Source organism: Pipistrellus kuhlii, unplaced genomic scaffold (assembly GCF_014108245.1).
Source record: "Pipistrellus kuhlii isolate mPipKuh1 unplaced genomic scaffold, mPipKuh1.p scaffold_m20_p_27, whole genome shotgun sequence".
NCBI classification, from domain to species: domain Eukaryota; kingdom Metazoa; phylum Chordata; class Mammalia; order Chiroptera; family Vespertilionidae; genus Pipistrellus; species Pipistrellus kuhlii.
This window is the reverse complement of record NW_023425526.1, coordinates 1,864,972-1,885,552: the sequence shown is the minus strand read 5'-3', so window position 1 is coordinate 1,885,552 and position 20,581 is coordinate 1,864,972. Positions and strand designations below refer to the sequence as shown.

The window sequence follows — 20,581 nt, the reverse complement described above, 5'->3', positions numbered from 1 at the left end:
CTCTCTGACCTATGGATTTTTTTTTTAAACATGTTATTTAGCTTCCAAAAGCTTGAAAAGTTTCCTGTTACCTTCTTGATTTTTAGTTTATTTCCATTGTGGACAGAGCACATAAATGTTTGGTTTTAGTTATTTTTTAATATTTGTAATTTTTTATAGCCATGAATATGATTTATCCTGGTATATATTCTGTAGGTACTTGAAAATAATATATATTCTTCTGCTGTTGTATAGTTTTCTACAAATGTTGATTAGATCCTCCTTATTGATGGTGTTGTTGAGTATCCTTCTTGATTTTCTGTTTAGTTCTATCAATTGAAATATCTAACTATTGTGGATTTTTCTATTTCTCCTCAGTTCCATCAGTTTTTGCTTTATATATTTTACAGTTTGTTGTTTGGAGTGTATATGCTTAGGATTGCTATGCCTTCCTGGTGGAGTGATGCTTGGATCATTATATAATGTCTTGCTCTGTCCGTAGTAATATTTTTTGCTCTGTATTTTAATTTTCTGATATTAATATAGCCACTGCTTTCTTTTTACTAATACTTATATGATTTATATTTTAACTTTGTATATATATCATATTCGAAGCAAGTTTCTTAAAGATGGCCTATAGTTGGGTCATTAAAAAAAATCCCCTTTACCAGTCTTTTTTAATTGTTATATTTAGACAATTTACATTGAATGTAATTTTTGCTATGTTAGGCCTTGTGTACTATTTTTTTAAAATGTTTTCTATTTACTTTCTTTTTCCTACCTTAGGCTTACTTAAACATTTTTTTAGAATTTCCTGTGTTTGTTTATTTAGAGCACATGTGTCAAACACAAGGCCCGCGGGCCAAATCCGTCCCGCCAGGCCTTGCAACCGCGCTGTCATCACTGCACTCCGCTGCGTTTCCATCACAATGACAGTTTATGACTGTTCAGTAAACCATTCGGCTCGCGATTTAGGCTGGATTTTAGGTTTTGGCCCCTTCTCTGATTGAGTTCGACACCCCTAATTTAGAGTATTTTTAAAGTATATCTCTACCGACAGCATTTTTAGTGGTTGTGCTTGGTATTACTTTATAAATACATAAATTATAAAAATCTACTGGTGTCAACACTTTACCAGTTTGATTGAAGAGTAGAAACTATATTTCCCTTTATGTATCTTTACTCTCCCCATTTAAAGTATCTATTTAGTTCGTTGCCCATTTTTTGATTGGGTTGTTTATCTTCCTTTTGTTAAGTTGTATGAGTTCCTTGTAAATGTTGGAGATTAAACCCTTATCAGAGATAACATTGACAAATATATTCTCCTATGCTTTCTTGTTGTTTTGTTGATGGTTTCTTTTGCTGTGCAGAAGCTTTTTATTTTTATGTAGTCCCATTTGTTTATTTTCTCTTTAGTGTTTATTGCCCTATGAGCTGTATCAGTGAGGATATTGCTTTGGCATATTCAGCATTTTTAATATATTCATAGGTATTGGCCACTATAACAATAGTAAATTTTAGAACATTTTCATCATCTTAGGAAGAAATCCAGCACTCCTTATTTACCCAACCTATCCCTCAACTGCCAACCCAAAGCAATCTACTCTATGTCTATAGATTTGCTTGTTCTGGATAGTTCATATATATGGAATCATATAATGTGGTCTTTTGTGATTGGCTTCTTTCACTTAACATAATGTTTTTAAGATGTTGTAGCATGAATTGGTACTTTCTTCCTTTTTATGGCCAAGGGGATGAATGGTATGGATATATCACAATTGATTTATTTATCAGTTGATGCGTGGAAAGCTGATTCTTATTTTAGCATGTTGTTAACTTGGTTGGACTCAAACTACAAACACTGTCCTCCCTGTGAAAAGCTCACCAATGGTCTTCTTTCAAGGATTAATGCCAATCTAATTTCTGCTTGTACTTGACTGCTCTCTAGTACCTTCAAGTAGCTATTTTTACATTTTTTTCCTCTGTGAGGATTTGCCTATAAAATTCATCATTGCTAGATGCAAAATTCACAATGCCTCACATTTTAATAAGCAATTGCAGTTTATACAGTCTCCCGTAGGCTCATCTCCTCCAATCCCCCCAAACAGTACTCTTTCCTCATCCCAGGTGAATGTCTTAAGTAAAGAGAGAATATTGCTGGTAATTTCAAGTTGCTCAATCTGTGCCAGTTAAGAAATTGAACTCCTGGAAACAGATTTTATTTTTTTATTTTTATTTTTTATTATTTTTTAAAATATATTTTATTGATTTTTTACAGAGAGGAAGGGAGAGAGCTAGAGAGCTAGAAACATCGATGAGAGAGAAACATCAACCAGCTGCCTCTTGCACACCCCCTACTGCAGATGTGCCTGCAACCAATGTACATTCCCTTGACCAGAATCGAACCTGGGACCTTTTAGTTTGCAGACCGACGCTCTACCACTGAGCCAAACCAGCTTCCTCTATTTTATTTTTATTTATTTATTTATTTATTTATTTATTTATTTATTTATTTATATTATTTTTTAAAAAATATATATTTTATTGATTTTATACAGAGAGGAAGAGAGAGAGATAGAGAGTTAGAAACATCGATGAGAGAGAGTCATCGATCAGCTGCCTCCTGCACACCCCCCACTGGGGATATGCCTGCAACCAAGGTACATGCCCTTGACCGGAATCGAACCCGGGACCCTTTAGTCCCCAAGCCGACACTCTATCCATTGAGCCAAATCGGTCCCGGCGGCTTCCGCTATTTAAAAAAATATATATATTTTATTGATTTTTTACAGAGAGGAAGAGAGAGAGATAGTTAGAAACATCAATGAGAGAGAATCATCGATCAGCTACCTCTTGCACACCCACTTCTGGGGATATGCCCACAACCAAGGTACATGCCCTTGACTGGAATCGAACCCAGGACCTTTCAGTTTGCAGGCCGGCGCTCTATCCACTGAGCCAAACTGGTTTCGGCTGGAAACAGATTTTAGAGTTTGAGAGGTTTGAGTGTTGACAATATAAGAAATGTCAAACCTGTAGAGAATATTTATTAGCCAAATTGATGACAATTTTTTGGAAGCAAAATCTCAACGGATTGAGAGAATGCTATAGATAATAGCCACTTTACAGTGTATTTTAGTTATTACTAGAGGCCTGGTGCACGAATTCATGCCGGGTGGGGTCCCTCCCAGCCTATCAAGGCCGGCCTGATGAGGGGAGAGACTGCGGGAGGTTGGCCGGCTGCAGGAGGTTGGCTGTGGGAGTGCACTGACCCTCTGCTGCAGTGCATCAGAGCTACTGGCTGGGCATTCAGTCGTCCAGTTATAACAATAGCTGAGGCTTTTATATATAGAGATTATTATTATTATTATTATCATCATTATTATTTACTTTTTTTTTTTTTTTTTTTTTTACAAATTTCTTTAATAACTACGACTTTCTTTTTATTTTTAAAATCCTCAGCCAAAGGTATTTTTCCATAGATTTTTAACAAAATTAAAAAATATATATATTTTATTGATTTTTTACAGAGAGGAAGAGAGAGGGATAGAGAGTTAAAAACATCGATGAGAGAGAATCATCGATCAGCTGCCTCTTGCACACCTTCCACTGGGGATGTGTCTGCAACCAAGGTACATGCCCTTGACCGGAATCAAACCTGGGACCTTTCAGTCTGAGGGCCGTTGCTCTATCCACTGAGCCAAACTGGTTTCGGCTCCATAAATTTTTTTTAAAGAGAGTGGAAGAGAGAGGGAAAGACAGAGAGAAACATTGATGTTAGAGAAACAGATTGATTGGTTGCCTCCTGCATGTGCTCCAACCAGGGCCTGGGCCAGGAAGGAGCCTGCAACTGAGGTACATGCCCTTGGACTGGAATTGAACCTGGGACCCTTCGGTCCATAGGCTGACACTCTATCCACTGAGCCAAACCGGCTACAGCTGCAGCTTATTTTATATATAACAATCAAAGAAGGAGATGTAAGGGGTGTTACATAAAATCTATTGTTGGTACATTAAGGAGGCAGGAGAAAGCAATGTGGGAAATCTCTGAGATGGATAAAAAGTAAAATGGAGAGATGTATACTTTTTTGCATGGTGGGTATAGGATAGTTAACATTAATAGCACATGGAGATGGTATTTAGGCAGCAAGGTAACAATGGGAAATTCTGTGGTCCCTTCTCTACTTGGAGATTGTACCCTGAGGGGTCTGGAAAAAAAGGGATTACTCTGACATTCTAAAGGTATGCTATTATAGATGTAAAAAGATAGTAGACAGTCTCAATTAAGGTAAAGATTGACATCTATCAAGGAAAATACTGACTTAGGACATGACTACTCACCACAACTCGCTTTTAGTTAGGAACTTTTAATCTCAGAGTATCCTATATATTATACTTTTGGTGTCTGAGTTTGTAGGCCCTCTCTGCAGGCCTTCCCTGAGCTTGTTAGGTTTAATATGTGGCCCCTTTTTTGCCCACATGATTGAAATTATTGCTGATGGAATTGAATAGTTAATTCTTTACTCTTTATTATTATGAACATTGAGCTGCAAGTCTTGCAAATTTTATCATCCCTGATGATTTGGGACCAAGCCTGGCCAGGGAAGCTGTAAAATTCAGCCTTATCCTTTCTGCCTTTCCAAAGTAGGCTGTCATCCTGCCTCCCCAGAAAGGCAGAGAAGAGGACATACTAGGGCTACGAGTACCCCCATTCTTCTTCTATCATTGGAACTTAACAACAACAACAACAACAAAATAATCATCACAAGGAGAACATCTCTGGGAAGCCTTGCCTCATCTTCTGTCCTGCCAACTCAGTCCTTGAATCCTTTCTGTTTTCTTCTGTCCCATGAAGGATAACATGTTTTAGCAGCATTGTATTCCCATTCCGTGAGCACTGTGTGTATCACGTGGTGGGTGCTCAATATGTGTTTGTGCAACAGATAGTGAAGAATTGAGCACATAATCTGAGAAAACCTTGTGGTTTTGAATTCTGTGTGAGTATTCTGAATCCATTACCTGCTTGTTTCATTCACTCATCTATCGATATTTATGAACACCCACTTGGGAGAACAATAGACAATATCTGAGTTGAACTTTTAAAATTCTGAAAACAAGTCCAAGTCATGAATAAAAGTTTTGAAAAATTAAACATAATTTCTGTTTTCTTGTTGACCTCTGACTTAATCATACTGGACAAACAAACCAGGAAATCAAGAAGCAAATTCTATTTTCCTCCTCATTCATTCATGCATTAAAGTATTCCCATGTCCTAAGCAGTACATTTTAGCACCTAGAAGTACTTCAGAATGCAAAGCATCACAGTGTTGCTGTCATGGGGGATCTGAATGGTGTCAGAGAAAAGCATTTTGGAATAAAAATAAAGGTTGTTAATGCACCATTTTGATACTTTTTTTTTTTTAAATAAAAATACAGATTATGTGACTTCTCTGGGGAGATTTGTGGCTTCCCGGTATGCCAATGGACTATTTCCACGGGTCTACAGAGCAGAAGATGGCACAGCATACAATGTAAGTGGAAATTCCCTCAAGGGACAGGCATGTGATCCCTGCTGAGGTCTGGAGTGGCCTGTGCAGAGAGGTTTACTGCTTCCAGTGATGCTGGAGCTGGAGGAATAAGTTGGAGGGACAAGGGGATGGTGAAGGAAAGGATTTAAGATAGACGGGCCAGTGTGAACCATGGCATGAAAATGTAGAATTACACGGTATGTAGGTATTTGGGAGTGTTCTGAGGGTTGTTGAAGTTTTTAAATGGTACCAGATTCTAATTTTGATTCTACACAGAAGAAGTATAATTCTTTCTTATTCTTTCCCCATGTCTGCTATCACCTTGCACCCTGAAAGGCCTTGCACGATTGTGCCAGGTCTGTGTGGATGATGGTTTATTTGTGTATGCAAGAAATGGCCCGCAAGCCTGTCACCTTTCAGTGTCAGCCCTGACAGGTGTGGTGGCAGCTGTAGGTGACCAAGTGATCCAGATGCAGGGGAGCCTGGCCTGGGAGAGGATACAGGATAGAGGTCTGAGCAGGAGGGTAGTCACCGGCGCAGCATCCTTGGAGGAAGCCGGCAGGTGTGTTCGCCTGATTAGAAGCATTTTCAGAAATATTTTTGGCATGTTGTATTTAGGAAAACTTTTTAATGATGCTTATAAAAATAAGCTTATCTCTTTTTTTCCTCCTTAATTTCTTAAAAGTTTCCCTGGAAATTTTCTGATAATGATTATTCTATAACTGTAGATAAAACATGATCTAGAAATAGATTTTTTTTTTAAAAAAGAATGATAACATATGATCTTTTCTCCTGTGAGGAATCAGCCACAGGTGTTTAGCTGTCAGACTAGAACACTTCCTTTTGGATTATTGGGGATTGGAGGTCATCTACAAAATTGTTATTAATGCAGTTCTTGACGGCAGGGGCCTTGACTCAGTGGGCCCCATTGTTCCTCGCTGCACTGTGGTGCAGGTGACTTATTTTGGTATCCTATTTATTTATTTAATGATTTATTTATTTTATTTCATTAAGCTAACAGCTAAATCAGAACTGATCTATCAATTTGTGGAACATTTAAAACAAGCGGTGGAGAGGTGTGAGCAGCGGATAAACTGGCTCACCAGCAAAAGCCGGCAGATTTTCGGTGTCATCTTGGAACAGGGCATCACCATGGTGCTGGATTTTGGCGACATGCGGGAGGAGGAGCTCAGCCTGTGCCAAGAGGCTCTAATAATGGTCCTCGAGGAGCAGGTGGCTCACATAGCCAAGTTCAATATCATATGGTGAGTTTCCCATGGACACAGGATACTTCAATGAAACTTCATGGGCAATTTTCATTTATTTAGAGTTAAGTAGCATAACTAACATAGTTAGCTCTATTGGGGGTGGGGGCAGGGGAGAATGGAATTTTTGTAATTTCCTAGAATATAGAATTCCAGGAGAAAACCCACAGTGAATATCTCAGAAAACTTTTATCTGTTTTGTACTTGGTATTTTAGTTTTCAAATTAGGAGAGATTTAGAAACACTTTTCTTCAATGCATGACAAGATGAAAAAGTGTAAGAATATGGATTATATTGAGTAAAAATCCCTTCACTCATTTTTGATTTTAGCTTGGATAGTGGATTTAAACTCGTCACAAATTTCATTGGATTTCAGACTGAGCTTGCAACTAGAGTTGATCTCTCCATAAGTTCTCCCTCGAATCAGAACAACAGATGGTTGGCTTCATAGAATCTCCCATATTTCAAGGTTTTTGTGATCAATCATTCACGGACTCTAGGACTTGAGAGGATTTGGACAGTGGGCCAGCTTTCCATGTGGAACAGTGGCTGCAGCTCCCTGACGAGAAGCACTGGAAGGGGGCCATCTACCTGAGTTTTTACTTTATTTTTTAGTTGACTTTATTGGGGTAACACTGGTTAATAAACTGAGTTTTGTTTTTTTTTAAATAAAATATTTTTAGCTAAATAGATGACATCTTTGGGAATGCTGCCAAATTGTGTCCTATCCAATGTTCTTGTTCCTGTCTCAGACCTATTGAAGGAAATAAATGCTTAAGTCTACCACACTTTAGCTTTCTTGGAAATGCTCTAGCATATGTGCCACGCGGCCAGATTCTCCACTGGGAAGGCCGCACAGGTGGCACTCGTGTGCAGCAGCCTCTGTCTCTGGAGGCGGGCTCTGAGAAACAGCTCAGGATGGTTCACTGAGGCCATGCTTCACATCATTCTTATAATCATAAACATATGATTCATATAGTTCACTGAACTATAAACATGGAGATGAATACATTCAAATGGCTGTTTCTGAAATAAAAATGATTTAATAAATTTAAAAGACTTATGCTGTGTTGAACTCAGAACAATACTATTTTTTATAAAGTATGTTTTTATTGTTTTGTTGTATTTAGAGAGAGAAGGGGAGATAGAAACATTAACATTGATTGGCTTTCTCCTACTGGGGATTGAGCCCTAACTGGGAATTGAACCAGTGACTTCCTGATGCATAGGTCAATGCTCAACCACTGAGCAACAACAGTCAGGCAGAGCAAAACTATTTTTAATTCAAAAATACAACTGATGGGATTCTTTCAGAACCATGAAAACAATGTAATAAAAGAACCAGAATTTTATAGTATTACAGTTGTTGTTGATTTGCAAATCTTAATGCTGTGAATCCTTATAAATTTACTAGTAATAGAAGACAGTTCCTATAAATCTGCCTGTTTGTGAAAATAACTTCCTTAATAATTTTAAAAAATATATTTTTATTGATTTCAGAGAGGAAGGGAGAGGGAAAGAGAGATAGAAACATCATTGATGAAAATCATTGATTGGCTGCCTCCTGCACACCCCCTACTGGGGATCGAACCTGCAACCTGGGCATTTGCCCTTGACCAGAATCGAACCCAGAACCCTTCAGTCCATAGACGATGCTCTATCCACTGACACAAACTGGCTTGGCACTTCCTCAATAATTCAAATGTACTCTATAGTGTTTGAGATTCTCTGTTCTCTGTAAACAGTATTTTCTAAGTCAGTGCAGCTGATGGAAGGTGATGGTGCTTTGGAAACCGGTCTCAGAACCACTGGTTTTGTTGGTATCTCTCAGAAGACTGGGAGCTGCTTTTCTTTCTCTCAGTGCTAACGTGAAGTGGCTTATTGCTCAGGACTGAGGGTGAGGGCTGACAGCTGTTGTTGACCGCTGCCAGTGACAGCCCCATGCGATTCCTTTCAGGGCGTCTGGAGAGCCTGTGAAATGGCAGGAGAATGCTGCTCCTGTGACGGAACAATCTGTAGCTGCCGCCATCAGTTGGCTTGAGAAACTGACCTTCGAGCAGGCTCCGAGCCAGGCTAGCCGCCTGGATGCTCTGCAGGAAGCTGGGAAAGACAGAACTGTAAGTGTGTGTCCAGGGATGGCCCCAGGTCACGAAGGTGGCTTCAAGCTTATGTCTCACACTCAGTATCCTACTGCTGTTCAGCCAATCCGGGTCCCTTCCCAGGGGCATCTCACAGGGGCTGCCTCATCGGCATTGAAGAGCCCCATAAGCCTTAATTCTATTCTCCTCTGAACTTGGAACCAAGGGAGACAGTGACAAGCCCCACACAGGGATCAGAATCACAGCTTTGGTGGTGGCAGAGCTGGACCAACCAAAATGTCCCTAACACCTGTTCTCTGGGCTCCCCTGGTGGGCTTATTGGGGTCGACCCTCATTTAGCCCCTGCCAGGAGGGCCACGTGCTGCTCAGAGCACTGAGCATGGGGGAAGGACAGGGTGTTAGGCCCTGGTTCTGCGTCTCTAACACTTTAATCCCACTCTTGTTCTCCTGACAAGTAGATGAACCAGGCAGTTCTTGTGGAAGGAGAGGCTGGAGGAGTCCTCATAGTACCTTTCGGATGAGGAAGTAGGGCTTCCCCCACGTCCACGTTCTGAAGCTTCCCACTTCCCCTTCTCACAAAGGGTCTGTCATGTGCTTTCCAAGGTGATGTACATCCATGCCAATGAGTCATCCATTTCAAATGTGAACTTATTCACATATTTATATTTTGATAGTGACCTTTGGAAATAAAGATTTATCTGGAAGAAGTGATTGATGGTGGTGTTTTATGTGTCTTTTAGCCACAAGGATTGTGTTTTGTGAGTGATTCTAAGGGTAGGACTGTCAAAAGTTGTGGCAAGCCAGAGAGGAAGTCCTCTGGGCAGGTGGGGCCTTTGACCTGCCTTAACTCCCTGCGTGGGGTGGGTCCCCATTCCTTTGAGATACAGTTACTTAATTAATGCCTATTAATTAGTATTAACATTTAATTGCTTTCCCAATCCTGGCAGCTGGGGAATTCTATAGATTTCAAGCTTTATTCTGCTGCATTAAGAAGTCCTTTCTTGGGCAAGAAGGCCACGTGCTGGCACCTTGAAAGGGTAGTCAGCGGTCACCAGGCTTTGTTTATTGATACTGAGGAGGATGGTTTGACATTGGAAACACATTGTTTATCCTCACGAAGCCAGAAGAGCAAATGTTTCCCATTAAAGAAGAACAGAATACAACCTACTTTGTTCTTTGGCTTTTTAAGTTTGTCTTAACATCTGTAAAATTTCAAGTTCTGGACATTGTAATTAGCATTCAAGAAATGGAACATTTCATAGGCTCGTGTGTGTGTGTGTGTGTGTGTGTGTGTGTGTGTATGTGTGTGTGTGTGCGCACACACGTGTGTCTGTGCGCACGCGCTCTCATGGGTGTTTTCTTTCTCTGTTCACCTTATCGCAGCTGACAACTTTGCAAGGTGCAAGATTTCCCAGTGACCTTGATTTTCTATTTTACTCACCTCTGGTTTGTGCTTTTCCTTTCTCTGGGCTTCATCCCAGCGCAGGAAATATGGAACATTTTAGTGACTTCCAGGGAAGTCCAGAAGAGGAAGAACCCAGAAAGAGGCTTATACGCATGATTGTCAAATGCCACCTGAAACTCTTGGGGAGAGACTGTGGAGTGTGGCGAATGCAAAGTGCATTTAGACAGGTGGTCGCTCCACCTAGAGCTTTGCCTGGTTGTGTTCCCAAGGGAAATTCTATAAATACAACCGCCTCGTGGATAAAACTGCCATGCCTTATGCTTTATGAGGAGTAAAACAAAGCTCGCATGTGTGTGTAGGGTGGGGTGGGAGGGAATGGGTCCTCTGCTCGGTGAAACTCAGTCCACCCAGTGAGTTTTAAACTCATCCATGTTGCTGCCGTTTGCTATGACTAGAAAAGATTTGGGCTTAAGGAACTTGAACCATAAAGCTAAACACCCAGACGTTTCCTATCGATGATAACCTGCTTTGGGTTAGTATCTCCCATAGTGAGTCCTGAGAGGAACCAAGAAGGTGAGTATTGTCTTGTGTCCAGAGACTTACTCGGAAGTTGGGTTTTTGTATCAGGTCCACATGAGAAGGGAGGGCTGTCCTATGTGGTTGGTTACAGGAAGGAGGATGTTCAGAGGCCTCTGGCCTCCTCCAGACTGAGCTTTGTTGCCACAGATAGGCCGGGACGATTGAACAGATGAGCAAGAGCCTTCCAGTCCAGAGGAGCCGGGCAGAGGGTGGGAGTCTGCTTACATCTCTAATGATGGCATTTGACGAGCACAGTACATGGGTGAAGTACTGAAGTGTCCTGGTTCATGGGGAGGGCAGCCTGGGGTACTGGAGGTATTCCGTAGCTTAGAGGGGCTGGCATCACCCTCAGGGCTGGGTAGTACACTGCGGTCCCTGCACGCATCTTTTGGAAGTTGGTAAATGCTCGGTCTTCATGAGGAGGAGGAGGTGCAGGAGGCCCCAGAAGGCCTGCTGGCCCAGGACTTGAAGGGTTTTGTTAGAAGGAAAGACTGGTGATCTCGGCTGCCTGAGAAGCTAACCAGGGACTTTGCCTAGGTTTACTAGATGCAAGGCCAGATCAGTTTACCTGTCCAGGCCTCAGTTTCTTCATCAACTGGGCATGAAGGTAATTCATATTCCATAGACTGCTGTGTAAAATAATTTATGTTTAGCTTATTATCCCAAATAGCAGATGACCCCAGAGTCATTTCACTTTCAAAGGCATTTTTGCCAGTTTGGGGAGGGGCTGGTGGCAGGCAGCATATCATTTTCCTCCGTTTTTCTCAGTGTTGTTTTGAGAGCGACCGGCAAGGCAGAAGGGCAGAAAGGAGAAAGGGTGCAGGGGGAGGGCAGGACAGGCGGCCTCGTGGGAAGCAGGTAGCTCAGATACCTGCGAGCCGGCCAGAAACAGACAGGAGCTGAGGGCTGAACTTAATGAGTGACCCTGTCACCTTTCGAGGGAAGGAAATCCCGACTCACTGCTGCCACAGCAGTGTTTAGTTTGATGAAATCTCGAGGGGAAGCGTTCTGGACAGGAATTTCAGACTCCTGGGTTACTGCCAGAGCAAAGCAGCAGTCTGCCTGCCTGCCTGCCCACCCGCCTGCAGGCGCGCTGCGGGGTGTCAGCCGACAGACCACCTAGAGATGTTTACCCTCACTGACCTCCCTGCTGAGCAGGCAAACCCAGAAGGTGCCCCGTCTGTTCCCCGCCTCAGACCGTGTGCGAATTTAGATCCTCTGAGAGGTGCAACACTTGGCACCAACACAGCTGAAACTCTCATTACTAGGAGTAGCTCAGTGGTGTCTGCACTGCATCTTACACAAATAACAGCAGGAGAAAATGCATTTAGTGCACTTGCTGGAGGAACAATCCTTTCTAATAAGGAGGGAATATGCTAATTGATCCTCATACCATTGAAAAGATGGCAGTGCCCACAGCCAAAGAGGGAATATGCTAATTCACTGCCATGCCCTCAAATATGGCGGTGCCCATAGCCACAAGATGGCAGTGCCCAGTCCCTTCAGCCTCGCTGGGGTGGCAGGCATGCAGCAATGCCTGTCCTGCCCCCAGGCAGGCCTGGCCGCTCCATGCACCTGCCTCCAGAGTCCCCCAGTCCTCTCATCCCCCCCAGCTGCCCAAGGCTGGCCTGAGGCACAGGCAAGCCTCAGATGCAGCTACCCAGGTGCCCAGGGCCAACCGAGGCTCAGGTAACCAGGGCTGGCTGAAACTTGAGCTGCCAGCAGTGGCAGCAGCAGAGGTGTGATGGGGCACTGCCTTCCCCTGATTGCCGGGTCACCTCCTGCCTCTGAGGGCTCCTGGACTGTGAGAGGGGCAGGCCAGCTGAGAGACTCCCCGTTGAGTGCATGAATTTTCATGCACCAGGCCTCTAGTCTTAGGAATAACGAGGAATTCAGACAACACTGCTCTTCCTGCCACTTGGGTGACTGGCTGAGAGCATGTGCCACTTGCCTCAGTCTTTACTCTCATTTCATCCTTTTTAAAGTCAGAACTGGAGTTAAAAGGCCTGAGAAGAAGTGAGGGTGGGAGGTGGGGCAGGCATAGGGGGCTTTTTCGTGTTGAAAGAGGGTTGTGGCTGCAATATGTTGGTCTCTGCTCCCACTGTGGTCTCCTAGTTCCTGGCCTGCGTCCTCCATCACCTTGCCCCCTCCTGGCTCCGGGCTGCACAGCCTGCCCTGGCCGCTGCCCACAGGGTGTCCTAACCAGTTGGGGAGCTGATCATAAGCCTATCTCTGTGCCAGGTGGCTGTGAGTCCCAGGTTGGACGTCTAGGGGAGATCACTGATGGTTTACCTTCTGCTACAGGGGCCTGTGAGTAGAGCAGAAAGAGGCTCATAAGTCCTAAAGGATAGGGCTTCTCTTTATCCCTCAAAGATGGGGTTCCCCCCAGGCACATGGAGACAATCCATCTCGGTGTGGGCAGGGGGGTGTAGTGCTCTGCAGTGCGGGCTGTCCCTGGGCTCTTTTATTTATTTATTTATTTATTTATTTATTTATTTATTTATTTATTTATTTTATGTTGCCAATTTTAAATAGTTTTATTTAAGACATCGCATTTTCCACTTTACAATACAGTTATAAAGCGCATTATATTTCCTTTCTCTGTGCACAGACCGTATTCAAATATCAAGAATGCCCAGTTATTTACTATACAGCAGCTTAACTTTTAAAACTGCCATGAAATTTGCTACAAATTTGGGTCCTTCAATATTTTGTGTGGAACAATGCCAGATCTATGCTTAAGCTGGCTTAGTCCACCTCTTCAATGGTGGGCCCAGAGGAGGCACCGCCAGAGGGAGGCGCTCCGCCGCCGGGGAAGCCCCCAGGCATTCCTCCTGGCATGCCCCCTGCACTCTGGTACAGCTTGGTAATGATGGGGTTGCAGACCTTTTCCAACTCTTTCTGCTGGTGTTCAAATTCTTCCTTTTCTGCAGTCTGGTTCCTATCAAGCCAGTTAATGATTTCATTGCACTTGTCAAGAATCTTCTGTTTGTCCTCATCATTGATCTTGCCTTGAGGTTTCTCATCCTCAACAGTTGCTTTCATGTTGAATGCATAGGATTCAAGTGAATTCTTGGAAGACACCTTGTCCCGCTGCTTCTCATCTTCCGCTTTGTACCTCTCAGCTTCTTGGACCATGCGCTCAATGTCTTCCTTGCTCAGACGACCCTTGTCGTTGGTGATGGTAGTCTTGTTCTCCTTTCTTGTACTCTTATCCACAGCAGAGACATTGAGGATGCCGTTGCATCAATATCAAAAGTGACTTCAATCTGAGGAACACCACGAGGTGCAGGAGGTTTGCCTGTGAGCTCAAACTTGCCAAGCAGGCTGTTGTCCTTGGTCATGGCACGCTCATCTTCATAAGCCTGGATGAGCACGCCCGGCTGGTTGTCGGAGTAGGTGCTGAAGGTCTGCGTCTGCTTGGTGGGGATGGTGGTGTTGTGCTTGATCAGGACTGTCATGACGCTGCCAGCCGTCTCAATGCCGAGGGAGAGAGGGGTGACATCCAGCAGCAGCAGATCTTGAACATTCTCAGATTTGTCTCCGGAGAGAATGACTGCCTAGACAGCTGCACCGTAAGTGACAGCCTCATCAGAGTTGATGTTCTTATTCAACTCTTTTCCATTGAAGAAGTCCTGGAGGAGTTTCTGAATCTTGGGGATGCAAGTAGAGCCACCCACCAGGACAATATCATGGATCTGGGATTTGTCGAGCTTGGCATCCCGGAGGGCTTTCTCTACAGGGTCCAGGGTGCCACAAAAAAGGTCAGCATTCAATTCTTCAAATCGGGCACGTGTGATAGAGGTATAGAAGTCAATTGCTTCATAGAGTGAATCAATCTCAGTACTGGCCTGGGTGCTGGAAGAGAGGGTACGCTTAGCGCATTCACAAGCAGTACGAAGGCGATGGACAGCCCTCTTGTTCTCACTGATATCCTCTTGTGCTTGCGTTTGAACTCTGCAATGAAATGGTTGACCATTCAGTTGTCGAAGTCTTCTCCACCTAAGTGGGTGTCCCCAGCTGTAGATTTGACCTCAAAGATGCCATCTTCAATTGTGAGGATTGACACATCAAAAGTGCCACCTCCCAAGTCAAAGATCAGCATGTTTCTTTCAGCTCCAACCTTTTTGTCTAGACCATAAGCAGTAGCAGCGGCAGTTGGCTCATTGATGATTCTAAGTACATTGAGACCAGCAATAGTTCCAGCATCTTTGGTGGCCTGACGCTGAGAGTCATTGAAGTAAGCAGGTACTGTGACAACAGCATTGGTAGCCTTCTTCCCAAGGTAGCCTTCGGCGATCTCCTTCATCTTTGTCAAAACCATGGATGACACCTCCTCTGGATAAAAGCTTTTTGTCTCTTCCTTGTATTCCACTTGGACCTTAGGCCTGCCAGCATCATTCACCACCATGAAAGGCCAGTGCTTCATGTCAGACTGGACAACGGCATCATCAAACCTACGTCCAATCAAGTGCTTGGCATCAAAGACCGTGTTGGTAGGATTCATTGCTACTTGATTCTTTGCAGCATCACCGATCAATCGTTCAGTGTCAGTAAAGGCAACATAACTCGGGGTGGTTTGGTTTCCCTGATCGCTGGCAATTATTTCCACTTTTCCATGCTGGAATACACCCACACATGAGTAGGTGGTGGCAAGATCAATGCCAACTGCAGGTCCCTTCGACATGGTTGCTGGCATGCGTGTTTGGCTAGCACAGACCATCCAGAGCTGGTGTCCCTGCGTTCAATGAACCCTGGGCTCTTTTATGCACGTAAGTGTAGGTCAACTTGTTTAAACCCGGTCATGAGGTAAACTGCACTCTCGCTCTTTTCTTCATTAGGATTACTTGCCCCAAGTTACAGAGCTCATGGGGGTGTGGGTGGAGGGGTGCCATGGAAGGCAAATCCTGGGAGGAAGCAGAACATTGAGGTCGCTGTAGGACCGTTGTCACGGGGCCCTCGGTGGGTTTGACGTCACTCTAAATTAAGCAGGCAGCTTTTGGGGATTGCCTCCTATCTGGTGAAGTGCATCTCCCAGATCCCTGATTGAAGGTGTGTGTGTGTGTGTGTGTGTGTGTGTGTGTGTGTCCTGACACAGGGGCTGTTCATTCTCTCATTGCTGTCATGGCGGGTGGACCAGGCCCTTCGCCTCCTGTGTGAAGTCCGGACAGCCTCACCCTGCTCCAGGCTTGCACTTCCCTGTGAGATGAGACCAGAGGATGAACCAGCCGGGAATGTGTCTTCCTGCCACAGTTCGCCTCAGACCAAGGATGGAGGAGTTGGATTGTAGCGATCTGGCTCCGCCATGGAAATGGCCGATAAGCTTCCTGTCCGCAGTGGCTGTGTGGCTTCATGTTGAAAACAGCTGCTCGTGCTCCTGCGCCTGCCCCGTGTGCTGCAATCATGGGCCCACAGGAAGCTCCTCTCCAGCCTGCCAACCATTTCCTCCCATGTGGTACCTGAGGCTGTGGCCACTCCCCACAGACCTTCTCGGCACCAGGCCTTGGATCTCTCACTTCCTGGCCTTGGTCCCCAAATGTCCTCACAAAGCTACCTCTGTGTGCTCCCTTCTTCTCCCCCCACCCCTACCCCCTTTTAAAAAATGCCGTTTTGTAGAAAGTGCCTTGCCCGTGAGTCCTGACGAGGCTGGGCGTGCAGGGGCACACTGCTGGGACAGGAGGTGAGTTGCTGGTGCTGCTTTCTCGCAGATTGAATCCGTGTACTACGTTGTGGTGGGGGACATTCCCGAGGGGTCCAAGCAGCTGCTCCTCCAGAGGGTGTTGGAGATGCCATGTCCTGTCTGCACCGTGTCCTTCAACGCCAGGGGTGAAGGCACCGTGGCTTTCTTAAAGGACCTGAGTGCCAAGGCCCGCGGCAGGTAGGCAGAAATGGGCCTTGGAGGGACTGCAGGGGGGTGGGCCTACCCCAGTGGTTGGCAAACTCATTAGTCAACAGAGCCAAATGTCAACAGTACAACGATTGAAATTTCTTTTGAGAGCCCAATTTTTTAAACTTAAACTATATAGGTAGGCACATTGTTATAATCTTAATTAGGGTACTCCTAAGCTGGCCTTCGCTAAAAATGTCCTCAATCGCTGAGGCGGATCCCTTCCAAAGAGCTGCATGTGGCTCGCGAGCCATGGTTTGCCGACCACGGGCCTAACCAGCCCGCACTGTGCTCTTCCCGTCTCTCCAGCCATCTGAGTCTCCGAGCACCTTTTCTTCTCCACCCTGTTCTAGTCTTGCCTTTAAAAAAAAAAAAAAAAATCCTCACTCGAGGATAGTTTTCCATTGACTTTTGGAGAGAAGGGGAAGAGAGAGGGAAAGACAGGGAGAAACATCAGTGTTTGAGAGACACATTGATTAGTTGCCTCCTATCCGAGCCCTGACCAGGGCCCGGGCCAGGAGCCTGCAGCCGAGTATGTGCTCTTGACTGGAATCTCAGGCCGATGCTCTCGCCACTGAGCCAACTCGGCTAGGGCAGTCCTGTCTTGTTTTTCTGTACTTTGGGTGCTTGGACATTGTGGGACCTTGCTGACCTTGCAAAGACTGCCTCTCCCAGGGCTGGCTGGTCCTGGAGCTAGTGAGTGACCCCTGTGCAAGCTGCCCAGTGCAGATGCATATTTCCTCCTCCCCCCGAGCCAGATACCAGAAAACTCTGCCTAAGAACTTGCTAAAATGATGCAAACATAGCCAATCCCAAGCCTGCTTACTCGGCCTTGCCCATTCCTTCCTGCAGAACCTCAATACGGACTCTTGCCCATCTTTCTTCCGCCTCCTCTGCCTCCTGACTGGCCCTGGTTTTCCAGTGTGGCCCTGTGTGGCCCTGTGTGGGCGGGCTGCCCTCCGCTTGAGCACCATGTCAGTTCTGCCTGCCACAGCTGGGGCCTAAGCAGTAGACATTTCTGTCTCACTGTGCTGGACGCTGCAGTCCAAGATCAAGGTGCCTGACGATTCAGTTTCTGGAGAGAGCTCTCTTTCTGGCTCGCAGACAGCTGCCTTCTTGCTGTGTCCTTTATGGTAGGGAGGGAGAGGAACAGAGAGAGAGAAGGGGTGGGGAATCCACAGCATGTGAGCTCCCTGGCGTGTCTTTTCAAAAGGATGCTGATCTTATGGGATCAGGACTCCACCCTGAGGACCCCTTTACCTTCATCATAGACTACTTTACAGGCTTCCCAGCATGAATGGAAGGGTGGACACATGCACTTCACAGCGGCACCTGTGAGTGATGGACTGTCCGTGGCAGTTGAAGTGATCTGCTGGCCTCATCATATCTGGGGCCTGCAGTGTGTGAGTTGAAGGCCTGGGGAGAAAGGCCGGCTGCTTGAGTGGGCACCAGGAGAGGGCCGGCCTTTTGCAGGTTATCCGTCTGAGACGAGTGCAGTGCCGCTCAGGGTTTCTTCTCCAGTTGAGTTGCTCATTGCGTTTGTGTGGGGAGCGTGTTCGTTATCGAGGCCTGGGCTTTACCTTGCAGGCGATGCCACACAACGCAGGGAGCCTGGCAACATGCAGTTAGCCCTGCCTCCTGCTTAAGAACTATCGAGGGGGCTTGATTAAAACGCAGATGTCGTGGCCGCAGCCCCAGAGCTGCTGTCAGGAGGGAGGGGGACAGGGACTCCTGGGGGTTCTGAGGGACACTGCTGGGGCTGCTCTTGAAGCACTTGGGAGAAATTGGCTTCCATTCTGAGTGCCTGACCACCGCCCCGCCCCCTCCCGCCAAATACTTTAAGGCAGGGGTCTTCAAACTTCTCTCATGAGAATCACCTGGTGGAGTTGTTAAAACACAGATTCCCGGATCCCAACTATAAGAAGTGCTATCAGGAATCTGTGTTTTAACACCTCCACCAGGTGATTCTCATAATGAGACAAGTTTGAAGACCCCTGCTTTAAGGGCTCACTGCCCCATTTTGCTATTGGAGATAGAAAAAGGCAACTGGGACGGCCACCTTGCTTGTCCTCTTCTTAGCTCAGGTGGGCATCTCCTCTGGGCAGGTGAGTTCACTCTGACCTCTAGCACTTCACAGTTTAACAATCTACCCCTGCATTTCAGCTCCTCATTTGCAGGCCATGCGCCGGGGAGTGCGAGTGTTGAGGAAGAGGGCAGGTGTAGACAGCCCTCCCGTCCCTGCTCTGGCCCTCAAGAGTGAGCCCAACCCATAGCCAGCCCCGCTCCTGCCCCTCACGGCGTCAGGGCCCTGGGTCCCACTTAGTCTCCTTGCACTTTTGGCTCTGGAGCCCCATATAAAGTGCAGTGATTGTCCAACCATAAGGGCATGTCCTGAGCATCTCAGCTTGTGGGGACCTGGACTCTGGACGCCCCTGTGCCCTAGGGCAGAGCCCCAGCCCCCAGGTGTGTGCTGTGCTCTGTGGGCTTTTAATGGTGACTTACTTTCTGCAAAATGAGGCTTATTAGTCAGAGGGAATGTCTGCCTTGATTTCTTTTCTAATCTGGAACCACATCAGGTACCAAAGGCCTTGGCATTCAGGGGGTGGGCCTGCCAGGAATAGCTTGGCATCTCTTCTCTGCTCTACAGGATGCTGGCCATTTCTGCTCATGGAGAAGTCCCAGCAAGAGGCAGGCACAGCCAGCCTGAGTCCATTAGCCTCATGAGGAGCTACCGGACAAGGATGACTATTCACTGCCATCATCCTAGTGTCACCTGAAACCCTTTAGAAATAGATGGGACTGCCCAACTAGTGTGGCTCAGTAGTTGACCATTGACCTGTGAACCCAGAGGTCATGGCTTGATTCCCGGTCAGGGCACATGCCTGGGTTGTGGGCTCAATCCCCAGTTGAGGACATGAAGATCAATGATTCTCTCTCATCATTGATTTTTTTTTTCTCTTTCTCTCTCCCTCTCCCTTCCTTTCTGAAATCTATAAAAATAAAAAAATAAAAAAGAAGTAGGAGGGACAGAGGCTTTCTGTGGCCCAGGTGAGGCCACATCCACCCTCATGCTCACCTGTGCTCAGGGTTCTCTTAGGGATGGATGAGCAGCCACAGGTCCCCAACCTCCCTCCAGCGCCCCCCCCCCCCCCCCCCCCAAGAGGCTGGAGAAGCATTCCTGAGAGATCTTCGCCAACATGGAAGAATTTCCCGTGACTACTGACTGTAGATTCCAGATAAGTGGCTTCGGCCGTGGCTTAGCCCACAACCCGCACACCACACCGGGCTCCTTGAGCTTTAAGGAGTGCGAGTCCCTGGGGCAGAAGCTTGTTCAAGTGCCGCTTGCACCTAGTGTCGGAGTGGCTGCGGGAACATGCGTGCTCAGCAGCTCCCCAGCGCTGCTCTCCTGGGCCACGCTTGGTGGAGTCAGTCCCTAAACTGACCACACAAGGAATCTTCCCATTCGGACTCTGCGTGGATCCCCGGGAAGTGTATTTGCCGAGCTCAAGCTGACTGCAGCCTGGTGGCCATCGGCAGGTGCCATCGGCAGCTGAGCCAGTGCCCCTTGTCGCCTGAGCTCTGACTACAGGGCTTTGGGCACTGTGGGCCATGAATAGACTTGGCTTGTCAAGACTGTGCTGCCATGTCTGAACCTGGAAACAAAGAATCAACATAAATACAGGGTGTCATTCCTCCAGGCTCAAGAAATACCATTTGGCTGAGCAATGACTATAATGAAGAGAAGAGAGACCAGTTACACATCCACAATTCCATTTTCTCCCACCTCCCTGGGTGCCACCCGGGGGGTCAGGCAAGGGGCTCTCCCGGCAGCGTGGGAG

General features: G+C 46.1%; 2 protein-coding genes across 2 annotated transcripts in view; one reads left to right on the top strand and one right to left on the bottom strand.

Annotated features, from left to right (window-relative positions):
- Positions 1-20,581, top strand: part of VWA3B (von Willebrand factor A domain containing 3B) — a 109,077-nt gene that overhangs the window by 13,739 nt on the left and 74,757 nt on the right. Inside the window, exons 3-6 of the mRNA XM_045587251.1 lie at positions 5,416-5,510; positions 6,522-6,772; positions 8,730-8,889; positions 16,564-16,733. Coding sequence (XP_045443207.1) covers positions 5,416-5,510; positions 6,522-6,772; positions 8,730-8,889; positions 16,564-16,733 — 676 coding nt within the window. The remainder of the gene's footprint in view (positions 1-5,415; positions 5,511-6,521; positions 6,773-8,729; positions 8,890-16,563; positions 16,734-20,581) is intronic.
- LOC118727946 (heat shock cognate 71 kDa protein-like) lies at positions 13,367-15,593 on the bottom strand. Its single transcript, XM_036454008.2, is given in 3 exon segments — positions 13,367-14,100; positions 14,103-14,792; positions 14,795-15,593. Coding segments are annotated over 3 exon segments (1,971 nt in total). The 5' UTR covers positions 15,579-15,593; the 3' UTR covers positions 13,367-13,603.